We start from the raw sequence: 21,505 nt of genomic DNA on the forward strand, positions 1-21,505 counted from the left end.
TTACGCGGTATAGATCCGTGTTATACGGTATAATAGGTCGATGTTCAACGGTATAGGTCTTTTAACACGGTATGGGTCGTGGTTATAGGGTACAAGTCGTTGTTAAACGGTATAATATAAAAAAAGAAGATGTGGTATGATTGCCAATGATACAACTATCCACAAATCAAAATAAGTCTACCCTAATGAAGCGAAAACAAATCTACAAAGTACATGGTTAGCATTGTTTCTTCACTCCGGGGCTGTACAGTTTATGTCAGAGCCTGTTCTAAAGGAGCCTGTTCTAGAACACTTTCATGTGTCCAGAATAGTTTCTCTGACGTCTTAAGAACAATTTCTGACATAAACTGTTCTACCCCAGAGCAGTTTTGGAGATTTCTAACCAAATATAGTTTATTATAGTAAGAGTAAAGAAGGGTTGACTTAATATTTTCCGTTGTAAACTCTCTTTTCTTATGGTATCATTCCATTACCACCTTCATACATGCTATATCTTCCGGTTGATGCAATAGTCTTGATGCGTGTGATCACTCTGATTGTTTCCTTGGTCGTAAGGTTACTGCTTAAAAGGAACATATTCATCCCTTTAGAAGTTTCACCGACACCGTCATTATTTTGCGTCAATCGGTACGGAATATGTATTTCACAAACGGCCATATAAACACTTCATTTTTCGAATTAATATTTCGATAAACATGTAAAAACTTTTTGTCTGTTTTATAACTTTACCGATTGTAACTGATCACAGGACTGTCAATCATCATGTCGAAAATGACGGGTAATTTTTGAAGAGCAAGAAACTGCTTATTTTTAAAAAGAACATGAGTGCTATTTTATGGTGAAAAAAAATTACTATTGTTTTTCGCTGTCTTGATGTTGTTTTCCGTCTATCATGACTTAAATTTTTCGATTATCAACCTTTTAATATCAATGTAAAGATTGTGATTAACTTATGTTTTTATCTCGAATTCTATTAGCCTATATACGATATGTACTAAATAGACTTTGCATAATATTTACAATTGAGTACTTAGTCTAGATTATCACATGTTAACACAATACATGTATGCATATGTATATAAACATGAATGTATCTTGATGATAAACACACCTTTGTATACTACCATAGATCATTCTCTTCCTAGTTGTTTTACAATGATTATCGACCCTTGTCTCTGACAACAATTACTTCATCTACTTCTAGTATCATGTACGAAGAACCAACGAGAGATCGACATTCCTCATTCCGAAAGGCAATCAACAACAGTACTTTGAACGATCAAAACGTGAATAAATCTTCCCTTAACGTGAAAACCACTTTTCCATTCAGTATGTACAACCATCCGGACGGTTATTGGGTAGATGATTTACCAAACCCTCATCAAAATATTCCGACAGTTATCAAACCAGAAGACTTGATTCCAAAGTCTCACATAAAACGCAACCATAGCACCGATTCTACAAGCTCTGATGTAAGTTTGTTGTCATCAAGTTCTACAGCGACATCACCTTCTGCATTGCGAAGTTTGTTAGTTGTCGTTGTAACATTGGCAATACTCTTTTTGGCATCATTAGTGTACATACTGCTGAAACTGAATTCCATTGAACACGAATTAATGAAAGAAAGGAACGAAATGGATAATTTTCTAACTGGTTTTTGTGTCCCGTGTGACGATGTTAGATTAGGACCTTTTGAAGAGGACAACGAAAAATTACTGTATCTTGATAAGAAGACTGTCAATAGAGTTGAAATTTGTTGTGCAAAAACACCAAATCAAACTATTATTTTGACAAATCTTGTAAGTATTTCATATTACATATACCTGTACTTAATCATACAGAAAATAAAAAGAAACTTATTATCTGGATTCAAACAAATTTACTTTTTAAGAGATATATGATGAATAAAAGAACATGAAGTAATCAGGTTCTTTACTATTGTTCAATTTCATAAACAATTAAATCCATTAACATAGTTATCTTTCTTAATATTCATTTGCTATTTATCACTGGACGTTAAGCAGTAGTTCATCAACAAATCTGAAAATAATTCCAAAGTAATGTAGATGAGGAGAGATTCAAGCTTACCATTCATTTTTTTCGTTGATATTGCACTTCTTTGAGGGCAGTGTCGGGATCTCTAAATGCTTATTAAAGCCAACAGATGTGTGAACATCTATTCTGAACGACTTAGCATCACAAATGAACAAAAATATAAATTAACATCTTGCAATTGGGCCATATTTCAAACTTTTACTTTGTTTTAGATTGTAGAAAGAAATCATAAAAAGCAGAAAACAGAAGGTAAGTCTTTTTTTTCTCACATTATTGATATGGTTATTGAATATCAAAACATATGCTCCGATAAACAAATTAAGCTGAGGACATCCAAAATCCGTCGCCAGATTGACTAAATTCCTCACCATAATTGGAACTATCAATATGTACCTCGTCACTCATTGTATTCACAGAAATCACATTACAACTGTCCAGATGAGAAATATGTACTAATAAATGTCCCAAACATGATCATTGAAAATAGAAAAGTATCAAAGAGCTAAGAAAGTTCATTATCATGGCCTTTGATAAATGGTTATTTTTAAGTTATTTTTTCCAATTGCAATTAGAATTGAATTGTGCATATTAATCTAAAATTATTGATCGAAAAGATTTTGATACGCATATATATTAAACTATATACAAATAAACATTTACTCTTGTTTTAGTAACCTCTTATTGTAATTGACAGATTTACTGGACATGGAAAAACGAACTCAACAGAGGAATACATCCTATCATCCATCTATTAAGGAAGCACCTGTTGCAGCTCATTTGCTTGTTGGCTCTCAACAAGTTCCTAAGCAAGGTAATTTCACACAAAACTTTTAAATACTAAAAGTTCCAGTCACACTTTAACAGAATTTAATATTCTTTTACATAAAAATAGTTTCGACCTTTTGGACAGGAAAACAAAATTACTCAACAGTGAATCATTTGGTTGACATATCTAAAATTAACATAATCCCAGACAGTAATGTTTAGGAATCTGCTAGGAATATGGATGAATAACTATGCGGTTTTTGTCGTTTAAATAGTTTCACATTTGCAGTGTATGTAAAGTGCGGATCCTAAAATATCATTTTTACTGTATATGCCATAAATGTCTAATGTATAAAAGTAAAAATCAACTAGCTGGATTCGCACTTTATATACACTGATTTGGTCATGCTGAAAATTTTGGTATCGATCTAAACAAAATTAATTTTGCTAAAAGCTTTAATAAATGTCGTACGGCGACATATAGTTGGGTGCAATCCACATAATTTGAACCGTTCTAGTATATATAGCTGTTTGTATCATTCGCAACCCTACAACGTCTTCTTTTTTTTTTTACAATGAATGTTTGTTTATATATTTTGTAATGAATTCTTAAGGTACCGAATCAATGGTCGCTTCTTAAATTTAAAATTAGTTTATGTTTTAAAGTATTATAACACCATGGAATTGCTTTTTAGGTGAAGCGCCATTTCCCATTACGAACCTGCTATCAACGGATCCCATTGCGCATGTCCAAGGTCTAAGAGTAACAAAAGACATGATTAGTGTAAACGCTTCCGGACTGTACTTCGTCTACAGTCAGATCTACTTCAGCAATATCAACAGTCAAAATTACAAACAGAATGCTTCACAAGCGTTATACCATTATGTCTACAGATACAACGTTATTTATCCAAATGGCGGGAGTGAATTGTTGTTAAAGAGCGTGCGCACTCTTTGTTGGGCCAAGGATAAACTATATACTGACTACACTAGTTATACTGCTGCTGCATTCCAACTACAAGCTGGTGATAAACTGTATGTCATGGTATCTGATATTGCGACCCTGTCTAGAGAAACAAAGGCTAGTTTCTTTGGAATTTTTAAGATTTCTTGAGACACAGTGACGACTTAAACGTCATATTCTTTTTTTATGCAAGGTATCATCAAAAAGTGCTCACATATAGCTAGGTGCTTTGATATTGCACACTTGTTTGTCTCTCGATGAAGGTCATACGGTTGCCTAAAATTGTAAGGATAACAGAGAAACAAATTCGGTCGGTGCAACATACTAGTTCGACCACAAACACACGCCTCCTCCACATAGATATATGTACACAGCAACAACACATTGCACAGTCCATTTTGTTTCGTCACTTAAAAATAAAATTTGCTGTTATATATTTAGCGTCCACTTTTTTTTAATATGTGAACATAAAATAAATGTAGCTAGTGTGAGATCAATAAAAGCAGCAAACAAAAAAGAATATAAAAAAATGCAGCCGACAGTAAATTGCAGATATACACAAATATGCCACTAAAGAGAAACACAATGCAAAAATGTACATGCAAGTATCTACGCGTATAAAGAAGGCGATGCGACACAACAAAAGTGAAATATCACATAAATAGAATCAGACGGCCATTGTTTTGCCGTCAGAGCGTATTATGAAAGACTATGAAGAAAATAAATTTATCAAAGAAAAGTTACTAATTGGTTACCTCTAAATATTATGCAAAAATACAAAGAGAAGGAAATGTGCAAATGTCAAGTTAACATCTACAATCAAAAGTAAACTTTGAAACACAAAACAACAAAATTTAAAAGACAGAAACATAAAGATAAAAAAGTTTCAAAGTTTTATTGCTTCATTAATATTCACCTTAACTAAAAATAACAATTACGCGTTAAAGGCTGCATACGTCGAAAGGATTTACTGGAGTTATGCCTCGATCAGTAACGCTTTACGCTAAACATTAGAAGTCAGGGATGTAAAACTGCGTATATAGATAAAAAGATGTGGTATGAGTGCCAATGAGACTACTCTCCATCCAAGTCACAATAAGATAAAGCTAATCGTGTTTTAAAACGATAATCGACAAGTGACGGAACGATAGAGAGCAATAGGAAATCTGATAAAAAAAAAGGAAATTACCATCACTATGATATATCTTCATAATATGTATAGTGTATACAAAGATAACGCATTTATTTAGTGATTTATGTAATACTTTAATTTATACAAACATTATTTTGATATATTTGAATGAATAAGTATCAAAACTGGATTTTGTATCTAAGAAGTGTAATAATAAATATTGAATATTAATCAAATTGTTAATAAAAATGTGAAAGAATCTTTTCATTCTGTGACTCAATTTAAGAAATCCAGAACTTGTATTCCTATGCTTATGTAATGCTCGAATTACTCGCAAAATGGTAACAATCCTCCATAGAAAAATACAGCCTCAAAACACATTCACCAAAAAATCAAATTAAAAAAAAAATCCCCAAAATACGAAGGATCCATATGCACAGCTTGCAAAAGGTAGTTTTTAAAGTATTTACTCTACTGGTATAGAAATCAAGCTTTTGTAAGAAGCAGCTGCAATATGTAATAAAAAATTAACCAGACTGCGGACAAAAGTTACATGAAGAATTGTGTCAAATTTGTTTATAATGACTAGGTCGATTATTTAAGATAATATCTATTACAAATGCACAATGCTACTCCAAAGCTGCCATTTTTTTTGTATTGATCATATTTAATTCAATATACATGTATAACATTTTAAGGATGTGGTCCTATAATATAAGACTTCGATGGTTCTATCTCATTTACATTTAACGTTTTTTATTTGATATTTTGTTTTTACCATCAATGTTGAACCTTGTTGAATGTAAATGATATTCCCTGTAGGAGGGTTTCTTATCGTCGAGTTGCAAGATAAGAAAGTCGAGTTGCGAGTTATAATAGTCGAGTTGCGAGTTAAGAAAGTAGAGTTGCGAGTTAAGAAAGTCGAGTTGCGAGTTCAGAAAGTCGAGTTACGAAAATCGAGTTGCGAGTCAAAAAAAGTCGAGTTGCGAGTTACAAAAGTCGAGATGCGAGTAAGGAAAGTCGAGTTGCAAGTTACAAAAGTTGAGTTGCGAGTTACAAAAGTCGAGTTGCGAGTTACAAAAGTCGAGTTGCAAGTTACAAAAGTCGAGTTGCAAGTTACAAAAGTCGAGTTGCGAGTTAGGAAAGTCGAGTTGCGAGTTAAGAAAGTAGTGAATCTCGATATGTAGGGGAAAGAGGAGCTCGCACATATGAAAACATTTCTTAGGTCTAACCTGACTAGATCCTGTAAGTGTCTCTAGTATAGCTAATGACTTCATAATTATTCGTAGTTTCATATGTTATAATAAATTTTGAAAGTGATATTTCAAGCTATAATTTGTTTGAATTGAATTATATCATTTTTTTTTATAATAATAACAAGTTTACCACATCTTTTTAATAAATTTTCCTTCAAATAGATTAAAATGATAATTAAAAACCATAATGTTCAGTAGTTTTGGCAATTATGTAAGTTGTATAATGTTCAAAGAGAGTTTTCATTTGATATACCCAAAGTTGAAGACTTAATTCACTACAATCAATGCCTTGAAGAAGGCATGCTGTCTGGAAGAACGATATTATATAATAATAAAACTTATATAATAAGTAAACGATCAATGGGTGCAATAATGTTTTGGTTGGCATAAATTGAAAGGTACCCTTACAGATATGTTTTCCCTTTTGAAAAAATCAAGTTAATAATTAAAACTTGATATCATTTAATTTTTACAATAGACAATTACAAAAAAAAGAGCTTTCAAGCGTTTGACTGTTAAATAGAACATTAAATTTCTTTTTGTTTGCAAACAACCTTTTTTGATATATAAAAGAAATAAAAAATAGTATATCTTTTGTTACCGTCTTTTACAAATAGAAAATCATTGTTCAACAGCAAATAGACTGATAATCTTTGTTGTTACATAAAAAAAAAATTAAAAAAAAAAAAAATGTTACACGCGATATTTAATGTAAAAAGTGATCTTATTTCTGTGTTATACTTTGTCATATAACATTTATCTTCATTCTAGAGTTTCGACAAAATAGATTTCCTTTTTTCTATGGTTATTTTTCTTTTTTATAGTGCTATTTTGTAGAATGCTTTATATAGAAAAAAGAAAACCCCAAAAATAAAGAAAAAATGGAACGCAAAGGAAATTTGAAACGGAAAGTCCCTCATCAAATGGCAAAATCAAAAGCCGAAACACACCAAACAACCGTTATATTTCTAACTTGGTACAGTTGTTTCCCTATGCAGAAAATGATGGCTCGAAAGACTTGGTTGGATATGCGCTGGCTTAAATGAAGTATCATATTTCACTCAGCGCTTGTTCGAATGAAGTATCATATTTCACTCAGCGCTTGTTTGAATGAAATATCATATATCACTCAGCGCTTGTTTGAATGAAGTATCACGTTTCACTCGGCGCTTGTTTGAATGAAGTATCATATTTTACGAAGCGTTTGCATCATTGTCCTATTATAGTTTACTGAACGGTCATAGATTTGCTCAGTATAACAGGCCGTTGAGCGTCCTATAGTTGTTTGCATCATTGTCCTATTATAGTTTACTGAACGGTCATAGATTTGCTCAGTATAACAGGCCGTTGAGCGTCCTATAGTTGTTTGCATCCTTGTCCTATTATAGTTTACTGAACGGTCATAGATTTGCTCAGTATAACAGGCCGTTGTGCGTCCTATAGTTGTTTGCATCCTTGTCCTATTATAGTTTACTAAACGGTCATAGATTTGCTCAGTATAACAGGCCGTTGAGCGTCCTATAGTTGTTTGCATCATTGTCCTATTATAGTTTACTGAACGGTCATAGATTTGCTCAGTATAACAGGCCGTTGTGCGTCCTATAGTTGTTTGCATCCTTGTCCTATTATAGTTTACTGAACGGTCATAGATTTGCTCAGTATAACAGGCCGTTGTGCGTCCTATAGTTGTTTGCATCATTGTCCTATTATAGTTTACTGAACGGTCATAGATTTGCTCAGTATAACAGGCCGTTGAGCGTCCTATAGTTGTTTGCATCATTGTCCTATTATAGTTTACTGAACGGTCATAGATTTGCTCAGTATAACAGGCCGTTGTGCGTCCTATAGTTGTTTGCATCCTTGTCCTATTATAGTTTACTGAACGGTCATAGATTTGCTCAGTATAACAGGCCGTTGAGCGTCCTATAGTTGTTTGCATCATTGTCCTATTATAGTTTACTGAACGGTCATAGATTTGCTCAGTATAACAGGCCGTTGAGCGTCCTATAGTTGTTTGCATCCTTGTCCTATTATAGTTTACTGAACGGTCATAGATTTGCTCAGTATAACAGGCCGTTGTGCGTCCTATAGTTGTTTGCATCATTGTCCTATTATAGTTTACTAAACGGTCATAGATTTGCTCATTATCATAGGCCGTCTTTTGCCCTTTTAGTTGTTTGCATCCTTGCTTCTTTGTCGTTGATAGCTAATTTTCCTTATGACAATCATAGATATCTCCTTCATGTTATCGACAAAGGATATCTTTTATGCGTAAAATGTATTGATACTTATATTTACTGTTTCGTTCTTAACATTTGTCTTGTTAAGGACACTTTTTCATGTGTAAATATATAAAAAAAAAAAAAAAAAAAAAATATCGTCCTTAATATGCATGAAATATTTAAGAATTGCATGCTTCTTTTTGTAAATTCATTGGGGTGTATAAGCGTTGACCGAAGTACATTTTGTATGAAGCGCTTTATTCTAAAAATGTGCGCACGGTCAACGCTTTTACAACTTTATGAAGTTACAAAAAGAAGCAATTCAATACTTATAATTACATTTTTTAGCTATGATCATGAAAACACGAATTTTATAAAAAAAAAAATTTTATTCACCTGTGCACTGATCATTGTGGGACCACGTGTTATCATGAATGAAAAGTTTTATTGAGTGATGCAATTGCTTACGGAATAACATGTGATGTGCAGTTAGCCAATCATAATAAAGTATTATAATGAAACATACATCTAATGTAATTATTTGCCACTGGACGTTAAGGAACCAACAATCAATCAATATAATATTTTTTATTGTGTACAGAAATCTACATCGTAGAGGTCTATGTTGTCATCTAAGAATCCGTTGGTTATTTTATCCTTTTCGCTAAAAAGTAAATAAAAGTCAGAATGGAAATGGGGTATGTGTTAAAGAGACAAAACACGACAAAAGAGCAGAAACCATCCAAAGACATATTAACGCAAGTGAACATACACTGAACGAATAAATTTAATCTAAGAGGAATGTTTCCCCCAAAAAAACGAAAAATACAATACTTTAAATTCATGAATAGCATTTTTATGACATAATGTAGCTTTTTTTAAATCAAAACAACTGTTTAATTAACCTTGCGAGAGATTTGTGTGTCACTCACTGAACAGTTATTTTCTGCAGTTAAATATGTAAGATATAATTCCCAAAGTGTAAAAGTAAACCATTATAGTTTAAAGTACGGTCTTCAACAGAGAGCCTTTGGCTCACACCGAACAGCAAGCTATAGAGAACACCAAAAATACTCTAGTGTAAAACCAACGGTCTAATCTACTATACACTTATGAACCACATCAACAACCATCAGTTTGTGACTTAGGACATGTGCAAACAAATGCAGCAGGTTCAAACGTAAAATAGGTACCAACCTGCACCCTTACCTGAAACAAAAGTGTAACATCACAACATAGATAGACACACTATAAAATACCAATTGAAAAGGCTTTACTCAATCAAAAGACATATTAAAACACACAAGAACATACACTTCACAAATTATTTTTTTATATTACACATTGTAAATACAAAATCAATATAATCAAGGATGAGATGCATGCTGAATATGATTTCTGACTGCATGCATGTTGTATTTGACTGATTAGCTGTTTGACATTCAGTTTAAATAAAGTATGTTTTGCATATTCAAGACCAGAAACTGTAAACAATATGTTATTTAAGATATCCTGCAAAACCCAGATACCTAGAGCCCAACAACCGATACCTTCGGGATTTTTTGCAAGAGTTTTTAAACGTGCAAAGCCCGTGGCACTAATCCTACGGGAAGTAACGAAATAAGAATCGACCGAAGGCGATTGCGTTTTTATACACCACAAACGCAACAACAGACGTCCACATTATCAAACTTAAGGTTTTACTGTTCGACATGGAAATCCATTGATGACCATATTTCTGTAACAACCTGGGGGTTTGTTGGATTAGACATATAGAACCTATCATACTACACGCGTTGTAATATGAGATGAGATGAGTATCTCGACGTCCCAAAACAGACCACATTTGATTGAGTGATATATAAACAACAAAACAGAAAGAAATCAAATCAAGATATTGTCTTTATTATATCATTATTATAACTATTGTTTGTGTGCATTTGAAGTGTACTCAAAATTGGATGTATTCCATATTTGTCGACAAAAACTTAATGGATATGTTTAGATTTCGGTTCAATGTAAGGGTTACTATGTCTAGGATAAGAGGGTGAAGGTAATATATGTGTTATTAAACATTGAATAACTGTGCAAGTCATACTTGTTTTTAGTTTAAGATTTACGAAAAGTGATATAATCTTTTTAAATGATATATCACTTAATATTGTTGAAGGCTATACCAATATTTATTTACATCTTTCCTTTGGTCTATATATATTATAATAGTTATCTCACTGGCAGTCACTTCAGATCTTCGTATTGGTATATTGTATAATGCTCTCCTATAAAAATTCTATCAACAGTTCAAAACCTTTGTCCATTCATTTAGTTTAACGAATTTAAAAATAATCAAGATTTCTCTCGCAAATTTCACTCTCAGTTATTTTTTCTCTCCTTGAATACTTCGATCGCTTTTCACATTATGAGTTCTGTTACTCCGAAAGTTTTACAAGTATTAGGTTTATAGATAAAATAATGTGCATATATTGGATTTAAAATAACCTTCTTCATTAGTTTAGTCACCAACCATTCAGTTTTGTTTTTGGGAAATGAGGTGAGAGCATGTTTATATGACATGGTTCCAAAAAAGTTCAATCAGCTTTAGTCACCAATATGCACATATACACAATTATTTGACGCTCCCTAGTTTTCAAACCCCTAAAACGCGTTAATCAAACTTAGCATAATTAATCATCACTACTAAGAGCTTTGTTAGTTTAAAAGAAGAAAATAAGCACATTCAAAGTCATTGTTAAAAAACTGTGCAATAAAATTGAGTTAATTTTGTTTAAAAAAGGTAAAGGTGCCATGCGTGTGTCTATGTACAAACATTGTTTCGGGTGCATTCATTTACAATTTCTGCTACTTGATGATGTAACCTATGTTTTAAACTTTTTGGAATTATGGGTCTTCGATGTTCTTCAACTTTGTACTTGTTTGGCTTTATAACTATTTTGATATGGGCGTCACTGTAGACGAAAGGCGCGTCTGGCGTATTAAACTATAATCCTGGTACCTTTGATAACTGTTTACACCATTGGGTCGATGCCACTGCTGGCGGAGTTTCGTCCCCGAGGGTATCAGAGGCCTAGTAGTCGGCACTGCGGTGTTGACATGAATATCAATTACATAAATAATAAAAGTTTCCTGTAACAAAACCTTGAAATTTCCGTAAAAATAAGGATTTTCTTATCCCAGGAATAGATTACCTAAGCCGTATTGGGCACAACTTTTTGGAATTTTAGGTTCTCAATGCTCTTGGCTTTATAACTATTTTGATATGAGCGTCACTGATGAGTCTTATGTAGACGAAACTCGCGTCTGGCGTATTAAATTATAATTCTGGTACCTTTAATAACTAATTAAATTAAATAAATAAAGCCAACATTATTTTACCGCTGTCTAAAAGTCAAATCGATTGAGAGAAAACAAATCCGGGTTACAAAATAAAACCGAGGGTAACTCATCAATTATAAGAGCTTTAAGAGTGGAAATCAACTATCATGTTCCTGACTTGGTACACGTAACAGTTTCCTTGTGTAGAAAATGGTTGTTTTACCCTGGTCTCGTATTAGCCATGCACCGATATTTTACATTTAAGTCATAGGCTTTTTATTTTCACTCGATATCATAAAACAAAGACGCACTCGTACCAACACGGACTGCTCTCGAAAACAAAACCATATAAAACGGAATAGTATTAGTACTTTCATGTCTTAACTGTTTACATTTTATTTCATATTCATTCGAAAAAACTTTGTCATACTATAAAGAAAGACCGATCAAAACACTCGAAACAAAACAAAAAAACACAATCCGATCGGACACTAAACAAGACTTAGTGTCTGTGGTGTCGTTACTCGCAGTCTAAGACTTAGATACAAAAGTAATCGTCCAATCTGTGATTTTAGCGATTATGTCATAATTTCAATTTCTGATTGTGGCATTTAGTTTAAAGGTGATTTGCATGGCGGATGATAGTTACAGTTTCTCAAATGATTCTTTTTTTAGTTAATAAGATTAAGCCCCGGTCACAACGGATCGTACGATTTTTTGTCGTGGAGTATCTATAAAATAGTTGTCGTGTAAAATGTAAAAAAAATATTTCGAGTGGTCACATCAGCTTCGACACGACCACGATGGTTCCACGGGTACACGACAAAATAAATTGTAATTGAACTGTCGTGGGCTTGTCGCAAGTCGGTCGTGCGACAGTCGTACGACAATCATGAGTTGTTTGGGGCTATTTTTAAGGTTTTCATGACATGAGATTCACGTGTCATTGTCGTTTGACTGTCTTACAACTGTCACACAACTGCAGTCATGGGTCACTCGTGCGTTTGACTCCGGGGCTACTAGTATATATATAGAAGGCCCGATTTATTGTGTGTCATTTTTCATTTGCTAAATAAAGTTCAGATTCATTATAAGTTCGGTCCAAGTAAACAACGTTTTTCGTTTTAGTTTATATTATAACTGTTTAGTGAATTTAAAGCAGAATGCCCCCGAAAATAAAAATAAATGAATGATATTAAGCTATTTGTTGAAGTCCGACAAGGCACATTTTCTGCAGGGCCTAACGTAATCGTTGTTGTTGAATAGCCATCCTCTTTAAACGGCAGACGGTATGTTTTTCGTTTATTCATACATTCATTCTTGCCGAATTGTATTATTCTAAATAAAACGAGAAAATGTTGTACGTACCACTGTCGGACGACAAACAATCAATGTTGTAAAAGCATCGTACGAAATTTCGTATTCGTGAGACAATCGTGCGACTGTATCACGAGTGTATTGCGACAGTCTAACGATTTTTTTTTTATTAAAATAGTTTATGTTGGTATCCACGACAATGTGTTTATCGCACGACAGTCGCACGATTGAGTTTAGACACTCTCGCGACAGCCACAACACAGTGACACGACACAAAATTGTAGATCAAAAAAGGTGTATGTTCAATTTTCGTCTCACGACACACGACAGCGCCTCGATGCTCAAAATATCGTGCGACTATCGTACGATTATTAAAGATGACAAAATTTCATGTCGTGGTGCTGCATAGATGTGTCGTTGGTTCGTTGTGACCAGGGCTTAATGGGATTCTCATCGTTTTTATTTTAACCTTGTTTTTCTTAATTTAATTATGAGCGTATTTAATTTACTCCTGCCTCTTATTAGATGATCTTGGTATTTAGGTTTATGCAGTATGATAGCTTTCAATAATTTAGTAAAGGTTTTTTCGGGAATTTAATATTATTTAACAATAACGTACATTGTAAAGAAAGTACATCAGTGTAACAAGATGTCAAAATACAATGTCAAAATTATAATAATTCACAATATTAGGTGCCTTTCACCAACGTTGTAAGTGTAACATGTAGTGGTTGTTTTTAAAGATTCAAAAGTACTTTCGATCTGTGCTCATAAACGACCAATATAGATAACGTTTTTATCCAAATAGACCTAGGCGGAGGGTTATTGAGGGCGAACTACTGAATTTGTTTGCCTCTTAATATAAAAACAGTTAAATCGTCCCCTTTAATCATTCTTGTATGCACTAAGATTTTTAAAAGTCTTACGATAGTAGAACACTGCAAAAAAGATAATATTACTTTCAGTGTATATATTTAACATCGAAGATTTTGACAAAAAATAAAGTGCATTAAATAAATAATATGTCAAATGAAAAATAAATATATTAATGTTGATTCTAAACATAAAGACTTCCTTTTTGTATCTTTTGAAGATTTGTTTGAAAATATAAGAATTGAAATGTATATATTATTCACGGTTATGACAAATATATCTTATTGATGTTATAGCAGTTAAAAATATCGAAAACTTGTATTATCAAACATATAAAGGCTTTTTGAAAGACAAATTTCAATGATATTGTGAAAACATTCATAATGAAGTTACACTAATATATTTGAAACACATCATACATTTGGTTGATACCATAGTAATACAAAATAGAAGTTTAGCAAAAATACTGGTACCAAGTCAAAAACTACCAGGCAAATCCAAAAAGAGGAAGTCTGTAAATACTGAAAAAATCAAACGCTATCAATCATCGGAACAAGTGAAAAACAAGTGTAATATTTTTGACTTGGTACCAGCATTTCCCGAACAAATGGAGGGTTTAACTTTTGACTTGGTACCAGCATTTCCCGAACAAATGGAGGGTTTAACTTTTGACTTGGTACCAGCATTTCCCGAACAAATGGAGGGTTTAACTTTTGACTTGGTACCAGCATTTCCCGAACAAATGGAGGGTTTAACTTTTGACTTGGTACCAGCATTTCCCGAACAAATGGAGGGTTTAACTTTTGACTTGGTACCAGCATTTCCCGAACAAATGGAGGGTTTAACCTGGTTTTATAGCAACACTTCTGACCTTTGTCACAGCTGTTTATAGTTCCTTATTATTCATATAATGGGATGAGTAACCCAAACAGACCACAGGAAACAGAGGTTAATGTGACAATAATTTGAATCCAGCAGCAAAAACTTTGTAAACATACATCACAAACATTCACTGCAACTGACTTAAAAACTCATAGAAACATACATATTAACACCTAATAACAGTGGATACTATAATATCATAACAATGTTATTTCAAAAAAACATATTTAAATATATATGCAAGTATGTTGCATTGAAAATGATGTAAACATATGGTAAACATTTTGAAAATTAAGAAAAACGCACTGCTTTAAAAAGAAAGGCAAATTTCCTTGAATTTAATCACCAGGGGCAATAAGGAAAAAGTAGCATAGATCTTTCAAAAAACAAAACACAAATGCAAAGTCATATTTGTACGTTAAGGTTTTAACTCGACATAACCGTTCTAAATAAAAGTATAAACCGACGAATTAAGATCAAAGATCACTATTTTATTGACTTAATATACGGAATATCTGTTTCACGGATGACTTTAACACAATCCTGTCCTCATTTCTTCGATTGTGAAACCCCTAGAAATTATGGTCACTTGAAATTATACCTACCAATAACAACAAGATGGTTGCAACTAGTGGAGCATGCTCTTCTTCTTTCGTAATTACTAAATTAGATGTTTTTAGCAATCCGGAAGAGCGAATTGCTGCCAAACAGGTTTTACGTAGAATACGTTCCAATTTCGTGGAATTAAACCGAAACTTCCTTGTTTACAATGTAAATAGTAGACAGTTTTTACACATAAATATATATATTAATAAGATATGATTCTTATGAGCCAAAATTAAAAGCCTGTTTTGTTTATATCTTAATTATGTTAATGAAGGTATTACGTAGGTCTATATTAGAATAATCATAGTAAATTTTAACAGTTAAATTAAATATGTAATATCATAGAGATGATAAGAGGAAAAAGAAAAGTTTTAAAACAGATTAACAATGAATATATCTAAGTTTTATAAACATACGTAAATTACTTTGCGCCCAGATTCCTTTTGCATTAAAAGGAGACATAGAAAGTACTTTAAACAAGCTTATGCTATTATCATAATATTTATAGGGGTAATTTATTATTCAGATAAAATGCAAATACGAGTATCTTTTTATATAATGCTAGATAACATTGGATTTAAATGGTATAATTAAATGTTTTAAAGAACCTATCGACATTTATATTCAAGTTATTGAAAATTACCCATGTATAGTACGGGTCTACTAAACAAGGAAGTACACAATATGTAGTAACCTAATCATGCAAAAGACACTATCGTATACTTTAATAGTATTAAGTGTTTTATACTCTTGATTACTTGCTACCAACATGAACGGGAGACCACAGAATAATTCACCGGACTTTGTTTCAGATTTTATGGTACATTTCTAATAAGGATTCAATTAATAAACGAGTCATTCAATTACTAATTATTTTTGTTTTATTTCTAAACATTTTGTTAACGTTATTCTTCTTTTTTCTCTCCACAGAATGAAATCGGAAACAGACCAACATCATATTCCAATGCGATTCAAAATGCATCACTTGACGTTTGTAACAAAATGGTCAACGGGAACCAAGTCTTCAGTCGGCCTAAGCCGGACGATGCATGCAGTGCTTATGCAGTATCAATAACACACCAGCCTAACTCTATTGAGGATAACACAGAGTGTAATAAATATCATGAAATTGAACAATGTGCTAAAAGTGCAAACATTGACATGCATAGAAATGGTAGTACAACAAGCAGTAGCAGTTTACTGTTGAGATCAACACGGGAGACATGTCAAAACAAACGTTGCATTATTGCGATAATATGCGTGAATGCTACAATTATTGTTATTGCATTTTCTCTGATAATTGTTCAATTTGTAATGTTAACCAAATTACAGGATGAGTTGGAGGCTGAAAAAACAGAAAGAAAAGACAAATCAAACACGTTATGTTTACCGTGCAATGATTTAATTCTTGGTCCATTAGAACATGATAATGAAAATATTAAACTGCTAGACAGTAAAGAGGAGGATGGAATTCAAGTCTGCTGTGCTAAAGGATCTAATCAAACGTCGATTCTAATGGATTTGGTAACTATACATTGAAATATTCTTTTGAGAGCTGTTAATAAAAAGTTAAAATTTCAAAAAAATTCACTCACATGAAGATCCATATGAAACTTGCTATACAATACTCTTTCTTTTCATTCGAATAATGCATTTTTTTTTGTTACATTGGATTTTTTTAAGTCGATTTATGAGAATGAAAACATGGGGAAACTATTGTTGCCTTACTTAACGGGAATACAGGACCATAGATTTATACAGTAAGATCTAATTATATAAATCCTTGATAACGGCAAATACATCAAGTATTATACCTTATATGTATAGCATTATATATAAATAAAGGCAACAGTAGTATACCGCTGTTCAAAACTCATAAATCCATGGACAAAAAACAAAATCGGGGCAACAAACCAAAACCGAGGGAAACGCATTAAATATAAGAGGAGAACAACGACACAACACCGAAACGCAACAGCACACAGAAACGGACCAAGCAACAGACAATACACCACGAGAATAACAAATATAACATCAAAACCAAATACATGAATATGGGATAGACAAGTACCGTGCCACGTCTTATCTCAAAAATAAGAGAAAACAATGTCTTTTTATATTTTACTTTTCGTCTTTTGCAGTTATTTAAAAGAAGAGAAAAATTACACCACACACAAGGTAACTACTCAATGATTAGTATACAGATATATAGGTTTGCTATACATTAGTTTCTTTTAATTATAAACAAGTTTTTTTCCCGAATGGTTAAAATTGAGAATGGAAATGGGGAATGTGTCAAAGAGACAACAACCCGACCATAGAAAAAACAACAGCAGAAGGTCTTCAATATAGCGAGAAATTCCCGCACCCGGAGGGGTCCTTCAGCTGGCCCCTAAACAAATATATACTAGTTGATTGTTTTTAATAATTAACGTGTGTTCTCAGATCTTCGTCCATTATAGTCTGTTTCAAGAACGATTCCTACAGTCTCCGCTACTGTGCCGTTTATACAACAGCGATATGCGATATGCCTGCTGATGTCATATAGAACAAAATACTCAAAAGTATTGACCGAAGTATCTAGTATAACAAGGCATGTCTCCACCCTTTTTGTTTTAAAGTGCATTTTAAATCTTTTCAAATCATTGATTTATTTAAGTGCATGTTTTAATATATTTTTTTTTAGATATCATCGACTCAGAAACCAATAGTAAGAACAACTGTACCGGTGACACGGGTAGTAACCATGGACAAGATAATGGTAGAATAGCTGCTCATCTTTTGGCAGGAGTACAACCGATGACAAATGGTTGGTATATATGATAAAGATTCAAAGATAACTTTATTCTGATGATACTGAAATCTTTTGAAATCTCTTGAAATGTTTTAAAATTATTTTTTTTATCTAAATTACTTGTTTTTTTCTTTCAGGAGCACCTCCATATATAATACAAAACTGGGATGAATCTGGATCAACTGCATATTCAAGTGGGGTTCATGTGGAGAACAGTCGTATAGTTGTAAACACTTCCGGTTTATATTTTGTATATAGCCAGATATTCTTCAGTAACCTCTACAAAGGGCAAACAACATCAAACACTTCACAAGCCTTGTACCACTACGTCTATCGATGGAACGTCTTTTATCCGAACGATGGAAACGAGTTGTTGCTGAAGAGTGTCCGGACACAGTGCTGGGCAGAAAACAGAGTGTATGGAGATTATACTAGTTATACCAGTGGTGTGTTTAAACTGAGTGCTGGTGATAACCTTTATGTAAAGGCATCAAAACTTGATTTAATTTCAAGAGATCCCAAAGCATCATTTTTTGGCATTGCGAAGCTGTAATTCCGTTCTTGAAAATATGCTCTTATTAGATAAATCATATTAAAACTATATTTCACTAGAGGTATAAAACGACACGTAGTTTATATTATCGGATTTTCAAGTTCACAAAATACTTCAACTTACAGTCTTAGATGATAAAAAGTAAGGACAAATTAAATTCCAGTCCGGGAAAGGTCAACATTTTAACATAACATTGGTGTTAATGTAGTTCCTGCATGTCATTTTCTAGCAAGGAACTTATCTGTAAGCTCTATAGGTCTGTGACTGTTGCGTTATTGTAATCATCAATAAAAAGGCATTGTTCGATCATACATCACTGATGAGTACAGTTACCGACAGGAATTGAATATCGAAAAAAAACGTGCTATTATTTTTTTCTATTGTGCCAAAATAGTTGTAACTGTTGATTTTTAATAATTTGTTATAATCTTTTTGTTATTTGTTTTTTACAATATATATTTTGATAATTATAATATATTATGTAAGATTTGTCACTTTGTGTCATACAGTCTACATGTTTATGATGAAACTAATAATTGACAAAATATTTGGCATTACTATTAGATTTCATAGAAGTGAATAAAAATGAAAGAATCTGTGTACATTATTTTAACCCCTATTAATAAAACCTAGCATATCGTTAATCTTGGTATTGTGTAAACTTGTATGAGGAGGCTGTGATTCAGTGGTTGTCTTTGTTGTGTATCGTGCGTTTTTCGTTTATTATTTTTTTTACATAAATTAGCTGACTTTGTGGTATGGACTTTGCTCACCGTTGAAGAGAAAAGTAAAATCACAAAAATACTGAACTCCGAGGAAACTTAAAAACGGAAAGGCCCTAAGCAAATGGCAAAATCAAATGATAAAACACATCAAACGAACGGACAACTGTCATCTTCCGTACTTGGTACAGACATTTTCAAATGTAGAAATTGGTGGATTTAACCTGGTGTTATAGCGCTAAACCTCTCACTTGTATGACAGTCGCATCAAATTCTATACACCTAATCGCTATTTATTCCATTCCGGAAATGTTCTAAAATTACACAACTTTTTCATCCAGTTGAAACTAACTGGGGCCCTGTTTAAACAATGCACCATGCAGGATACTTTTTAATGAGATCTGTTTAAAACATCGTAAATACTTCAAACAAAATATTTTTGACTATAATTTGAATTTCGTAAAAGTGGATCATAACCTATCAAAGTTTTGTATTGATTGATTTCCAAATTTTTCCCTCCCCCAGTTCGTTACTGGTGACCTTTGTTGTTTACCTGTTCAAGGACGGTTGACCTTAACAGGAATTTGTCTAAATGACTGTCTTTTCCGGATTGGACTATATAGCGATAAGGTTTATTATATTCACAACTTGCGTGCGTGACTAACCCGACATCATAGGTAAAACTGTCAAAATAGGGGTTCAGCAGTAATCACCGTGTCACAATCTCAATTAGAACAAAAACAAACAAATATGTAACAAAGAAGCACAAAAAGCATATATCAAATGTAACAACCATATTTATTGCTTTGCTTACTTATATATATAGTTATCAAAGGTACCAGGATTATAATTGTATACGCAAGACGTGCGTTTCGTCTTCATAAGACTCATCAGTGACGCTTTGATTAAAATAGTTTTAAAGCCAAAAAAGTACAAAGTTGGAGAGCATTGAGGACCCACAATTCCAAAATGTTGTGCAAAATATGACTAAGGTAATCTATTCCTGGGATAAGAAAATCATTGAGTATTTGAAACATTTAATGTTATTTAATGATATTTCTGATCATATCTAATTTCAATAGGGATATCTGTGTGATAGAATATAAACCTCTGCACAAGGAAGTGCAATAACCTTTGTATTGAAGATATTATCAGTCTTTAAAATAAATTAAGTATATGTATTTTTAAACTTATATAACGACACGCGATAAAACGTATACTAAGTAATTATAAACCTGCCTGTTTTTTTGCTTGAGATTCAAAATATAATTGAATTTTCTCTTACTTGTGTGGCAGTTTAATTTGAATTGATAGGTTGAGAACAATCTTTTCAAAAAAAGAAATGATTTCCCCTTCCAAATTATGAAGTTTCTATTTTTATGAAACAATATTCGTGATACTCTGTCTTACGTTTTCTAAGTTGTGTGTTTTAACTGTTGTTAAACAATTTTTTGTTTTATTTTAAGACATGCTGTTGTCAGTTTGTTTTGACTTATGAGTTTGAGCGTCCATTTTGGTTTATTTCTCCTCTCTTCTTTTTATCTTTTTAGCTTTTATCGAATTACATTACACGGAGTGTGATACGAAACATGCGATAATTTGACTGGTTTATTCTGTACCATAAAACGATATTGTAAATTCCTTTGGCTATTCGTTTGGTCATTGATGATTTGTGAAAGTCAAAACGATCTACATTTCTTTCATGGAAATTGTATGATTTCATTCAACATTAATAAAACACTCACACTTTTCACCAGAAATTCCTATTTGTTTCTAATTTCATTTCATTCTGAAACGTAAAAGTTTCGTAATCTCGTATGGTAAAGTTTGTTTCTGTGTGTGTTAAATTTTAGTGTTGTGTTTCTTTTGTGTCGTGGTTCTCCTCTTATATTTGTTGTGTTTCTCTCAGTTTTGGTTTGTAACCCGGATTTTATTTTTTTCTCTCATTCGATTTATGAGTTTCGAACCACGGATACTACTGTTGCCTTTCTTTGACAACGGAACAGTATAAATATAACACCACACTAATAT

General features: G+C 32.6%; 2 protein-coding genes across 3 annotated transcripts; both read left to right on the top strand.

Annotated features, from left to right (window-relative positions):
* Nucleotides 1-1,089: 1,089 nt before the first annotated feature.
* On the top strand, nucleotides 1,090-4,064 carry LOC134709774 (uncharacterized). The gene is made up of 4 exons (XM_063569922.1): nucleotides 1,090-1,799; nucleotides 2,268-2,304; nucleotides 2,750-2,866; nucleotides 3,516-4,064. Exons 1-4 carry the CDS (start codon nucleotides 1,209-1,211, stop codon nucleotides 3,932-3,934), a joined length of 1,164 nt encoding a protein of 387 aa, XP_063425992.1. The 5' UTR covers nucleotides 1,090-1,208; the 3' UTR covers nucleotides 3,935-4,064.
* A 12,001-nt stretch (nucleotides 4,065-16,065) lies between these two features.
* Nucleotides 16,066-19,347, top strand: LOC134712628 (uncharacterized). Of its 2 annotated transcripts, XM_063574361.1 has the most exons (5): nucleotides 16,069-16,225; nucleotides 16,336-16,929; nucleotides 17,547-17,583; nucleotides 18,092-18,214; nucleotides 18,337-19,347. In XM_063574361.1, exons 1-5 carry the CDS (start codon nucleotides 16,175-16,177, stop codon nucleotides 18,750-18,752), a joined length of 1,221 nt encoding a protein of 406 aa, XP_063430431.1. In that variant the 5' UTR covers nucleotides 16,069-16,174; the 3' UTR covers nucleotides 18,753-19,347. The 2 variants fall into 2 exon arrangements, with proteins under 2 accessions (XP_063430432.1, XP_063430431.1); XM_063574362.1 differs by lacking the exon at nucleotides 18,092-18,214 and having other exon boundaries at nucleotides 16,066-16,225.
* The last annotated feature ends 2,158 nt before the right edge of the window (nucleotides 19,348-21,505 follow it).

This window comes from Mytilus trossulus, chromosome 3 (assembly GCF_036588685.1).
Source record: "Mytilus trossulus isolate FHL-02 chromosome 3, PNRI_Mtr1.1.1.hap1, whole genome shotgun sequence".
In the NCBI taxonomy this organism is placed as follows: Eukaryota; Metazoa; Mollusca; class Bivalvia; order Mytilida; family Mytilidae; genus Mytilus; species Mytilus trossulus.

Excerpts from the sequence above, each read along its gene's own strand:
- LOC134709774 (XM_063569922.1), top strand. The coding sequence starts at position 1,209 with ATGTACGAAGAACCAACGAGAGATCGACATTCCTCATTCCGAAAGGCA. Across the intron at positions 2,305-2,749 it reads TAAAAAGCAGAAAACAGAAG|ATTTACTGGACATGGAAAAA; the intron begins GTAAGTCTTTTT and ends TGTAATTGACAG. Across the intron at positions 2,867-3,515 it reads TCAACAAGTTCCTAAGCAAG|GTGAAGCGCCATTTCCCATT; the intron begins GTAATTTCACAC and ends ATTGCTTTTTAG.
- LOC134712628 (XM_063574361.1), top strand. The coding sequence starts at position 16,175 with ATGAACGGGAGACCACAGAATAATTCACCGGACTTTGTTTCAGATTTT. Across the intron at positions 17,584-18,091 it reads AAAATTACACCACACACAAG|ATATCATCGACTCAGAAACC; the intron begins GTAACTACTCAA and ends ATTTTTTTTTAG. Across the intron at positions 18,215-18,336 it reads AGTACAACCGATGACAAATG|GAGCACCTCCATATATAATA; the intron begins GTTGGTATATAT and ends TTTTTCTTTCAG.